Source organism: Engraulis encrasicolus, chromosome 2 (genome assembly GCF_034702125.1).
Source record: "Engraulis encrasicolus isolate BLACKSEA-1 chromosome 2, IST_EnEncr_1.0, whole genome shotgun sequence".
Taxonomy (NCBI): Eukaryota; Metazoa; Chordata; class Actinopteri; order Clupeiformes; family Engraulidae; genus Engraulis; species Engraulis encrasicolus.
The window spans coordinates 52,329,428-52,341,160 of record NC_085858.1 but is presented as its reverse complement, the minus strand read 5'-3'; the positions used below and the strand labels follow the sequence as shown (position 1 = coordinate 52,341,160).

At 43.3% G+C, this 11,733-nt stretch overlaps 2 protein-coding genes across 5 annotated transcripts in view; one reads left to right on the top strand and one right to left on the bottom strand.

Moving 5' to 3' along the window:
- The first annotated feature begins 582 nt into the window (after window positions 1-582).
- Window positions 583-7,899, top strand: prmt1 (protein arginine methyltransferase 1). Of its 4 annotated transcripts, none has more exons than XM_063191097.1 (10): window positions 583-672; window positions 1,866-1,961; window positions 2,103-2,258; window positions 2,362-2,425; window positions 2,688-2,830; window positions 3,286-3,373; window positions 4,133-4,248; window positions 5,434-5,584; window positions 5,972-6,093; window positions 6,891-7,899. In XM_063191097.1, the coding sequence occupies exons 1-10, from the start codon at window positions 646-648 to the stop codon at window positions 6,972-6,974; spliced, it is 1,047 nt and encodes a 348-aa protein (XP_063047167.1). In that variant the 5' UTR covers window positions 583-645; the 3' UTR covers window positions 6,975-7,899. The 4 variants fall into 4 exon arrangements, with proteins under 4 accessions (XP_063047167.1, XP_063047152.1, XP_063047160.1 ...); XM_063191082.1 differs by having other exon boundaries at window positions 4,118-4,248; XM_063191090.1 differs by having other exon boundaries at window positions 588-672; window positions 1,875-1,961; window positions 4,118-4,248.
- Window positions 7,900-9,481: 1,582 nt separating this feature from the next.
- Window positions 9,482-11,733, bottom strand: part of prl (prolactin) — a 4,491-nt gene continuing 2,239 nt past the window's right edge. The window contains 2 exon segments of the mRNA XM_063191237.1: window positions 9,482-9,772; window positions 11,082-11,264. Coding sequence (XP_063047307.1) covers window positions 9,593-9,772; window positions 11,082-11,264 — 363 coding nt within the window. The 3' untranslated portion in view covers window positions 9,482-9,592.

Below are 11,733 nucleotides of genomic sequence, written 5' to 3'. Positions count from 1 at the left end.
CTCGTCTGAGACAAATCTTTTTCTTTCTTTCTTTCTTTTACTTTATTTTTCAATAAATGTTCATTCACTAAATGACATGTAGGCTTCAGTATATAAACACTCCTCCCAAAAATGGAGAATGCATCTATTAATCCAAGGATGCTGAAACAATGAAACAATGCCAGTAGGCTAAACACTATGCCTACTACTGTGCAGACTAAATTATTCACTGACTGAGAATAAATGAACTGGGTAGCCTACATCAGTCACAGTGCGTTGTAGCAGGACTGCATACTCATATGGGGATAGACCATGCATGGTCACCAGCTTGGCATTGAATAATCAAATATTGTAGCATTGAATGTAAGCCTGATCTCAAGGGGGGACTCACTCAATAGGCCTAAGTTTTCAGAAGAATATTTTACACATTGAAATGCACCTCCCACTGACGGATGCATCGTCCAATCACTTTGCTGAGTGGAAACGGAGGGTATCTTGTGCTCCAATGAACTGCATCCCTGGTGGGAGACGCTGCGCTGAAGGAGGAGTCATGGCGGACACCCAATCATTCTGTGCGATTCATTTTAAAGGGCGGGAGTCGAATCGGGTTTACATAGACAATGCTAGTTCTTTCAGCGACTACTCCATCTCTCACGTTTCATTGAAATGGCGGAGACCACAGACAGAATGGAGGTAAGAGACGAATGCAAACTTGACCGCTCTGACTTACATCACACATGGGCCAAGCAATCGATGTCCTTTTAAAAGAGGCCAAACGCACTGTTTTGTTCGACAGTTGTCAGTAAATTAGATGTTTTAATTTCGGACGTCAGCGAAGCATCTTTGCTGAAGTTGGCTAACGCATCACCGGGTAGCCATGGTTAGCTAACTCGCAGAGGCTCGCACATTCAGCATCCATTTTAGCGAGCTGGGCTCATCTATTTGCCATCACGTGTTGCCAAGGTGGCCTTTAGTTAGCCACGTATAGGCCTTAAATTTGATGTTTGTATGTTTTTCCGGTAATCAGCCAGCTAAGATAATGCACAACTGTGTACGTTTTATCCATTTGGGCTTTTGAGATGTTATGACAAGAAATGTCTTTATGAATAAGCTTTAACGTTATCCCATTTGCTAGTTAGCTTGATGCCACAATCAAGCTACCTTGTACGTGATGCAGGGAAATCTCATCTTGCGAATTCGAAAAATATCTAATTCTCTAAAGAACTTTTTTATTGACTGAGGTGTCCCTTCTGGCAACATCGTTTGTCATCTCACAGACATTAAGTGGCTAAGATGTGTGGGTGCAGTATTCCCGGCCTCGTGGACTTGCATTAGCAAGCTAGGTCTCCACTTAGCCATCTGAATCAGAGGAATGCTTCATACCTGCAGCGATGACTTGCTGTTGTTGCCTATTAGTAAACACCAAGTATTTGCGCGCGTTACCAGTGTTCCTGGCACCATGTTGTTAAACACTATAATGTCTTGATATTTTGTGAAGTTACCCCGATCCACCGGTATCCTACATGTCCCTGCCATGTGCTAAGTGCTGCCAGTCCCTTTGTGCTGAGGCTACCACCTGGCTGGCTCGGCATGCCTGTCTTGGGCCAATCGGCGAAGTTAATGCTACGTTACCTTGGGTTGATTAAACGAGCCCCAGGTGTATTTCAAAGATGTAGTATCTAACGCGAGGCATAACATTACACAAATCACAAAGCATGCTTCAGAATGCCATTAATTCACCAGAATCCCGTGTTCTTCTTAAGTCGCAATGACTAATCATTCTGCTCCTCAGCTTTTTCCTCTCGTCCATACGCTATAATCTCAACTTTTTGGTGTGGTGTTCAGTGCTCCTCATTCATATTAGACATCTATCTCATCTATCTGAGGTTTCACAGGGGGAAGTCTCCGCGAAACCGTCCGCCGAAGACATGACTTCAAAGGACTACTACTTTGACTCATACGCCCACTTCGGCATCCACGAGGTAAGCAAAGTCACTGCTTCCACTCTGAACCGAATTTGGACAAAACTATAACCTGTGTATTGGCTGTCTGTTAATTTGTTTGTGTGGCGATAAGACCAGTTTATGACATTTCCCCCTTTCTTTGCCTTTGCCGACTCGCAGGAGATGCTGAAAGATGAGGTTCGAACCCTGACCTACAGGAATTCCATGTTCCACAATAAGCACTTGTTCAAAGATAAGGTGGTGCTGGATGTGGGCAGTGGAACTGGTATCCTGTGCATGTTCGCTGCCAAGGCCGGAGCCAAGATGGTTATTGGGGTGAGTTCATATTCTACACAAGAGCATCTGCTCGGATGAACTGTCTATTATATTCATATTTCTGGTCATTTCTTACTTTGCGCTTTCCTCTCCTCACCTACAGATTGAGTGCAGCAGCATTAGTGACTATTCCCAGAAGATTGTGAAGGCAAATAAGCTTGATCACGGTGAGTTAAAGTCCACAATCCTTTTTTCCCCCTTTTAAACTAAAACCCCTGGTCACATGTCTGTCTGTACATTCAAACATTTACATGGCTTAACATGTTTGTGAAACTATTGTATATAGGCACCTAACCCCACATTGCTCCAGGGACTGTAACCAATACCCTGAAAAATAACTAAGTCGCTTTGAATAAAATGAAAGCGTCAGCTAAGTGTAATGTATATTATACTTTGAATGCTGAAGTGCTCCCCCCCGTCTCATTGCAGTTGTGACCATCATCAAGGGTAAAGTGGAGGAGGTGGAGCTTCCCGTGGACAAAGTCGACATCATCATCTCAGAGTGGATGGGCTACTGCCTCTTCTACGAGTCCATGCTGAACACTGTCATCTATGCCCGCGACAAGTGGCTGGTGAGTGCGCCTGCCAAGTGAACTTCTGTGGCCGCAGATTAAGGGATGAGTTTGAGGGCACTGAACAGAAGAATCAGGGGAAGTTTTTCAGAGTCACTTGCGTCTGTGCACAATTTGAAAGCTTGACCTGCCCGCCAAGATTGCTTTTCACATTGCTTGCACATTGTAATTGGCTGTCCCACACCAGTTCCGTATGAGTATCTAATGGGGCCTTCCTGAAGCAAATACATGCACTACATTAATGACGGGTTGTGTTCATGTTTGGTTGGTCATTGCTGTGGGCAGGCAAGTAGGCGCCCGACTCTGCCCTTTTGATTCCAGTTGGCACTGTACTTCAGTGTAACTCCGGCCTGACAGACTGCACAGCCTCCGCATGGCATGCCAGAGCCTCGAATAGCATCCTAATCTACCACCCTGAAACACTTAACCCTTTCTGTCTCCCTTCTTTCAAACAGAAACCAGATGGACTCATCTTCCCTGACCGAGCCACCCTGTACGTCACAGCCATTGAAGACAGGCAGTACAAGGACTACAAAATCCACTGTGAGTGCCTCTACATGTGTAATAACCGCATACATTTGTTATAGCTGCATAGCACACAGTACATGATGCCATCAAAACAGAATGGACATAAGGTGCCATCACAGAAATGCATGAAGCGCATACCTAGTGTGGCTTCATACATGCATACATGGCATAACAAGGATGATGGACCAGGATAACGACCTGAGTTCAATAAGTTCATTCATTAGAGTAAGGATTGGTGCATGTACACTGGCATGTTTTGTCAAGCGTGCAGGCATTTTGACTAAAGCACTATTAGTGTGTTGGTTTCCTTCCAACATTGGCTGCGCACACTCTGGTTAGGGCTGGGAGATATGGAAAAAAACTATCACGGTATGGATTACTTTATATAACGATATATATATATCACGATATAGCGCAATTGCATACATTTACAGTTATTCTCTTTATTTGCTCTTTATTTTTTCATGTCGCCAAACAACTTTTCTTTAAAATGGATCTTTTTATTCTGATTTTTACAGTTGCATGAACTTATAGTGTGTATTGTGACAACATAAAATGTAATTAAATGATATTCAATTGTATAAAATTACTATTATGATATAAACGATACACGATACATCACGATAATGATGTATATCGTCATATTGCCCAGCCCTAACTCTGTTTATATGGTACAGTGTACCAAATACCAAAGTTGTCTAGGGATATCTGGCAGGGTAGTCGGGACTATAAAGAGGAGCGACTGTAACCAAAGTGTAGCTAATCGTTTTTCAGGGTGGGAGAATGTCTATGGATTCGATATGTCCTGCATCAAGGAGGTGGCCATCAAGGAGCCCCTGGTGGACGTGGTGGACCCCAAGCAGCTGGTCAGCAGCTCCTGCCTCATCAAGGTAAGCCAGCTCCTCTCGTCTGGGGAGGATTTCTCCTCCCACCTAATGTACACTGTTCTGCAAGGTGTGTCTCTCCTTTTTTTTGAAATGGCTTGTATGAAGACTGGATGGATTTGCATGAAATCTTGTGTTACTGTGGCCAATTTTTAGAACGGTGGTTAAGGTGAGATTTCGGGAATACAAAAGGGCACCGGTGTAAAAAGCTATTGCAGGCATCAGTCCACACTTAAGCATTGAGTTAAACTGGTTTTCATTTAGGCTAATGCCTAGTTGACGCCGCTCCTTCATACCACTACCACCATGTCCTACACAGATATTGGTACCAGGCACTGATGAAGGCTTGATAGCTGAAACGCGTTTGCTTTTGGACATGGTGGTAATCTCTAAATAAATAATGAGACTTAGTTTGGTGCGGATTTTTCTTCTTTCAGTTCATACTTAGTTGGACCCTCACTGGAGTGGCTACATTGTTATCGCATTTGGCAGTCATTCTGAATTTTTGTCCAGTTTTCAACCCAAAGGGCAGGTTTGAAGATTTTCTCACAGATTTGGGCATGTCACTGACTTCAGTCATGTTTATGAAAGATCAACACAACTTGATTGCCAACATTTCAATGTGGACTATTGTAGAAACACTTTGGACTTTTTTTGCCCTAATCGGTTGTGGCAGCGGTGTTCTGTAATGCTGTGGACAAACGTTGAACGAAAGTATGCTGTATCCTTTATTAAGCTTCTGTTTAAGTTGCAATAGACCTGAGGGCAAAATGTGTAATGCCTCAGAAGAGCTCAGTGGTGTACAGTGGAAACCACATATGAAGAGGTGGGTGTGCTTTTATGCCTGTATTTGAGAGGGGACGGAGAGCGACCGAAAACTAGTGGAGAGGGAGAGATGGAAGACTTGGCAAAGTGAGACTGGAATGGAACCCGGGTCGCGGGTGTAATGGTCTGCCGTCTTGAGCCACCACGCCCCTTCATGTTGTATTTATGTGGAATTTTATGAAACTTAACATTTCCTTTGCAATCATGGTCTCTTCTCTGATGCTGGTAACTCCACCTGTTCTGCAGGGAACCCTGCCCAAGTCGTTAGCATTCTAGTGTCAAATGGGTTGTTGAATGAAAATGTAAACACATTATGTACATTTTACATCATTTTTTTCAAAATGTATTTGAACTTTTGTGTTTCAGGAGGTGGACATCTACACGGTGAAGGCTGAAGACCTGACCTTCACCTCGCCCTTCTGCCTCCAGGTCAAGCGCAACGACTACATCCACGCCCTAGTCACCTACTTCAACATTGAGTTCACGCGGTGCCACAAGCGCACTGGATTCTCCACCAGTAAGTTTTGTGCTCCAACCTGACCCGTTAGTCATTTTAAGCTCTAAAATGCATCATTTGCTTTATGGCTGTCCCTCAACCGCCATCTTGAGGCACGGTATTGAAAACTACCTTTTTAAACAGTAAAGTCTTGTGCAAATGCGGAGCTAATTTAGCAGGTGGCCAATCAAATGACCATAAATTCAATCTTATTCTCTGCTACGGCCTGTTGACTAAGCAGTTGGCATTGAGCACTACATTTCACCTCGTTCTCCTAATTTATTCCATGTGTCCCTGGGGTTATACTTGATCCACCATCCACAAGCATTGTATTCTAATTTTGCAAATGAAGGTCTTGGCACTATCTGTCTGGTTGCTAACATAGCATGCCTGCCCTGTTGTGTTCAGGTCCAGAGTCTCCGTACACTCACTGGAAGCAGACAGTGTTCTACCTGGACGACTACCTCACAGTGAAGACTGGGGAGGAGATCTTTGGTACCATCAGCATGAAGCCCAATGTTAAAAACAACGTGAGTCTTGGACATTTCCTCTTCCAATATTTGGCCTTTTTTGTAATGTCAAACAAGTTCCGTTTTGAAGTGAAGCTGGTATAAATGGCTAACGTTCCATTCAGAAAAGGATGGAAAAGTTGTGTGCGAGTTTATGCTACATAGCTGCCTCAAATGCATTGAAAGGAGTCTTGTACCTCATATAAAAAGTCGAGAATCCCAAGAAAGCCGACCTAAAACCTCGGGAAAGTGGGCGTGAAGATTTGGTGACGCAATGTCAGATCGATAATTATCGAGGTTGATCTCAGGCGGAAGTATAGAACAACGAGTTCCCGACCTTATGTTTTGTATGACGACACACGCATCATCAACATGGCGCCCATACATGCAATTAGCATGTAAACAGTATCAGAAATGCTAAAATATAATCTTGTAATCACTATCAACAACACCAGTTGATGACATTCAATTGCAGATGTACATATGTCAGTACTGCTTGTATCTGACTGTTTGATTTAGTCTACTTAAGCTAAAATGATATGTCGTGGGTGTGAAGGCTCAAGGTGAGGTGAAAAAAAAAGAAAAGAGAACCAAAACAAAACACGCATGAATCCCGATTGTTCCGGGATCAGTGGTGTTCATGCGCCAAACTTCAGAACTCGATTGTCATGTGAGCAATGTCGTCAGCTGTCTCGAGAGGTCCCGAGCTGGTGAAGGCGCCATTGATCTTACCTGAACAAGGCCCATTGTAGTTGCCTTGTGCTGATGGCCGTATGTCTGTTCTAATTAATTTTCCTTTTTTCCCCCTCTCTCAACAGCGAGACCTTGACTTCACTGTAGACATCGACTTCAAAGGTCAGCTCTGTGAGGTGTCGAAGACCTCAGAGTACCGAATGCGTTAACCCATCCCTCCCCAAAGGAACCTTCCATGTGTGTGCGTGTGTGTCTGTCCGTTAGGGGTATACCGAGGGGGTCCATACTTGTGTGCGGGTGTGTGTAATTGACCTCATCTTCGGCCTGTGCTGTGATGCGTTCTTGCTAGCAACATTTTAAAACTTTCTGTCTTGCTTTGTGGAATATTTGTTCACACTATAGGCTTTTTTTATACATTTGGTTTGTATAGAAGATGGTGTACGGAGGGGACTTTTGTTGTGCAATAGTTGGTCAGAACATGTTTTTGTGGTTTTTGTTTTGTTTTTTTGTTTTGTATTTTACTCGTCCTAGCATACGGTCTTTTAACCACACACTCGCACACAGACCCCTCTCTTGCCTGTACATAATGTTCCAAGATTAAGTCACTTTGATTTCCATTGTGAATGTTTCGTCATGGTAACATCAGCATCTTGTGCTGTTAATTCTTTTTTTCCCCTCCCTTTTTTTATGGTTTCAAAGAGATGCCTCCTGTGACGCTCGTGAAACCCCCGTTAGCCAATCCAGCATATCTGTGTTTGTTACAAGGGGGAAATATTCAAGATAACTATTTAGGCTTATATTTTCATTTTGTGTTTTTTTTTTTTTTTTCTTGACAACGAGGACTCTACTCTTTGTCTGTAAATTTGTACGGTCCTTCTGTATGGCAGGGGTCATTGTTGAAGGAGCACTCTCCCACCTCTTGAGCGCTGTGAAGCACTTGACAGGAGACGTGTCTTCATTCTGGCCAAAGTGTGTCGTGGGCAACACCGCTCCCTCTGGTGGAATGAAGTGGTCTGGTCCGTTGATGTTTGTGGTATGTTCGCTCGAGGGGGAGTATGATTAACAGGATGTTTTGTTTTCTTTTTCGTTTTACCCTCACTGCTTTTTTAATAAAAAAGATACTATTAAACTGGATCATGGCTTGTTTCCCATTCATAATTTTGTCCTCCTTTCAAATTTACATTTCTTAAAACCTGTAGGGAATGGTGTTAGTTTTTGCCAAAGAGCCTGAGTTCATTGCTGCTGCAAGGCAGGAATGTGGGGAAATTGGAACGCTGAAGTCTTTCATTGTTTTCCTACCACAATGAGAAGCCATAGCGAGACTACTTTTATGTGGCATTCATTTTCCTCTCTGCTGCAATTCACTCTTCAACTACTATAATGCACTAAACTACAGGCATTTGTGGCCTCTTCTATTTCTTAAGTGTGTATACGCAAAGTACACTGCTCAAAGAGAGGCAACACCAAAATGTGTTTCTATTCCAAGCTAACCAACGTCTGAAATCTGCCTCTTCAGTTAGGAACCAAAGTAGGCCCTCTTGCCACATCTCAATGATGTTCCATCTTGAATGAGCACATCCTGAGTGACTTCAGTTGGTCTGGGATAATACTTGTAACAGAGATACTCTAGACAGAGATAAGTCATTCTAGTTCATTTCTGGTATCCACTTTCTGTCGGGTGAACGCCCCTTTAGGAGACCTTCGGTTAGGAGACCTTCGGAGTCCTCAGGTTGAGAATAAATGGAGTACCCTTAGCACTGTAGATGGCGGTAGCGCACTTCTAGTGCAAACACCTCAAAAATAGAAGAAGAAGGAGGGGACAACGCCCCCTTAGGAGACCCAACTTGAGCACACACTTTTGCATTGGGTGGGCGGGTTTCGAAGCCTCTTTATTACTCCACCCTCTTTGCTTGTAACCTCCAGGAATGAGACACTATCAGAATGCAAATGTGACAAACGGCCTGAAAGAACTAACGGTGAAATGGCCTGTGTACTCCCAACAGCAGAATGACAATGTTTTTTGGTGATTTGATCTCATTTCTACCTGTTCTGTTACGTTTGCGCAACTGAAGGTAAAATGGATTCACAATCTGTGAATTGCTTTCTAATTGGACGGGGTGATTTCAGACGTACCATTAATTTGGAATTGGCGGCACATTGTTTTTTCAAGCGGTGTAGTTTGTCAGTTGATATGTTTAGGCAAATTGGTTGGATCCAAGGAGCTCTGTCATGCTCAGCTTGTCCATAATTGTCACTGTTGAAAGATTGTGAAACAAGTTGGGTAGATCATAAGCATTAGTAGGCCCCCTTTTCCACTCTCCAAACTCCCAATCAAAGGCATTATGTATGCATGACAGGAATTTTAATAACATACTGAGAACACTACAGAGGGATATCTTTAAATAAAATAGTAAAGAGTGCATTTGTAGACACACAAAGGCCTACAGTAATAAAACAAAACAGGAGTTATCTAAAGTGCATGTGTTGTTTTAAAACCCCAATAAGGCCACGTTGAGACAGTATGACCTGAGTGCCTTTCAGCTATCTCCTGGACATTTCAAGTACTTTCATTAATAGCAATCAGTAGTGGAAACAAGTCGTCCTCAAAAACACCCCTTTCTCACACCAACAGTTCTAAAAAATGCTTGGATAACTTTTAAAAAAGGTTGAATAAACTAACATAAGTTAGCAGACTAGACGAAACTGTATGAAGGGAGTGGAAACAGAATCTGCTGCATCCTGACTAACCTACAGCAGTTGCTTCCCCTGACTGGCTATGAAGAGAAGCAGAGCGAGCCCCCAGCCAGACGCATGGGCCTGTCTCTCCTTAACACATCTCCTGGCGTTTGGCCGCCCGGCAGCGGAGGACCTTGAGGAAGCTGTCAATCTTGTGGGAGTCGCGGCGGAAACAGGAGAGCAGGAAGTAGAAGTTGATCAGACGTGCGTTCTTGTCGCTGCCCAGCTCGCCGTCGAAGGGAAGGGTGATGATGTTCTCAGACTGGGGAATCTGCACATGCAAAATACAAAAAATTAATGACAGTCCCAGATGAGATATTATTCATTAGTTCAGGGGTGGGGAACCTCTGTCTCGAGGGCTGTTTGTGGCCCTTGAGGCCGTTTTATTCAGCCCCCGATATAATTCTAATGCAATGCAACACACAAAAATAAAGTAAAGAAAAAAATTGATGCAAGGTGCGCCCCCCTTTTCTTTGATTCTAAGTATTCATTTGGGACAGCACCTTTAAAAGTTATCAAGAAACCAGAGTGAAGCCTGCTACCTACTTGATTTATATTTTGTAAAAGAATCATAGAAAATACATTTGCAATACAATTAAATATTCAGGGGACCTGGAGAAGGACCTAGTAGGGCCCTCGGAGGACTTTTACGGCCCTAGGATGAATTTGAAGTGGCCCCTCGAATGAAAAAGGTTCCCCACCCCTGCATTAGTTAATACCGGTAGTTACTCTACTCTAATGGACTTGAGCTGTCATATTTGCACAACACACATACATGTCTGCAAGGGCCACAGTAGTAGGCTATTTGCTTTTAAACTGGTACAGCACAGCAAAGGAGTGGGACTGACGGTCCAAGGCCTCAATAGTATTGGCTCTAGACCAGGGGTGGGGATTGGGAACCTTTTTCATTCGAGAGCCACTTCAATTCCTACAAGGGCCATAAAAGTCCTCCGAGGGACGCACTATGAACACAAATCAGGATTTGCCCATGCAATTTAGGGCTATATTGAAGGTAGACACCTTTAAAACAATCCCCACATTGTCTAGGACTCCTGAATATAACTTGATTGTATTAGAAATGTAATTTCTAAGATTCCTTTACAAAATATGTCATACATCATGTGAAGCTGTATAACATTAAAATTATATTGTGGGCCGGATAAAACGGTCTCAAGGGACCTCGAGACATAGGTTCCCCACCCCTGGTTTAGACCCTTCACAAGACAGATGCCAGGTTATGCATTAATGTTTGGGCCCTATTCCATTCCAAATCCCAATCTCCTTGTGGCCCCATGCCATATACTTTGGGTTTAAGCAACTCATCCCTGGTGAGGCTCAGTCTGCATCTTACTTTTTAATTTCACACAGTTACTGAATGACTGGTCCAAAGACTGTATGACCATGATGACAAACATAACATATCCACAAAATGCATTATTTACTATTAGCCAAATAATTTAGCAATACATTTGTAGGATTTCTCCAACATACACCCGAACATCCAAATTCAATCAGACAACAGAAAACAGGGCATACAATATAAAAAGAAAAAAAAAAAGACAAGGGTATCAAGAGCGTACCTTATTGACCAGGTGTTCCAGGCCGTCACCCAAGGTGTTGGTGTGGGCTCTGAGCTCCTGGGTCTTGCTGGAGATCAGGCTCTTCTCAGGGTGGACCAGGCTGATGGCCTCGTTGGACAGAACAGACAGGGGAGCATACCAGGCGTGCAGCAGGGAGCGAGCCAGGGACAGCAACTCTGCCTCCTGCACCACACAGTTAACACAGTGAATTCAACAATCTACACAAAGAACATTTTGAAAGCAGTTAAGAGGCTGAAACTTAAAAGTCTGCCTCATACTGTATCATTCGTCATGCTGGTAAAATGCACATGAGCCACACATCGTGCATCCCCTATTACATTTTCCCTACATACACTTGTAAAAAAAATGGCCGTAATTGTCCTTTAAGTGAGTTGTACCGAATTTTAGGAGAGACTGATCAGAATAATGTCTGTGGAGAGTTTTATTCGTCCCAGGTCATGTTGGTCAGAAAAGTAGTCTGCCTTTCTGCCTGCTTCAACATTGGGCTGTAGTTGGGACCAAAGTATTGTCCTTATCATTGAAGCACAGCACAGACAGACTGAATATCACCAGGCAGACTGATGGAAATACACAGTCACCTGACAAAAGAGAAAGTTCTGAACAAAAGATTAACAAATGTGTGAATACATGC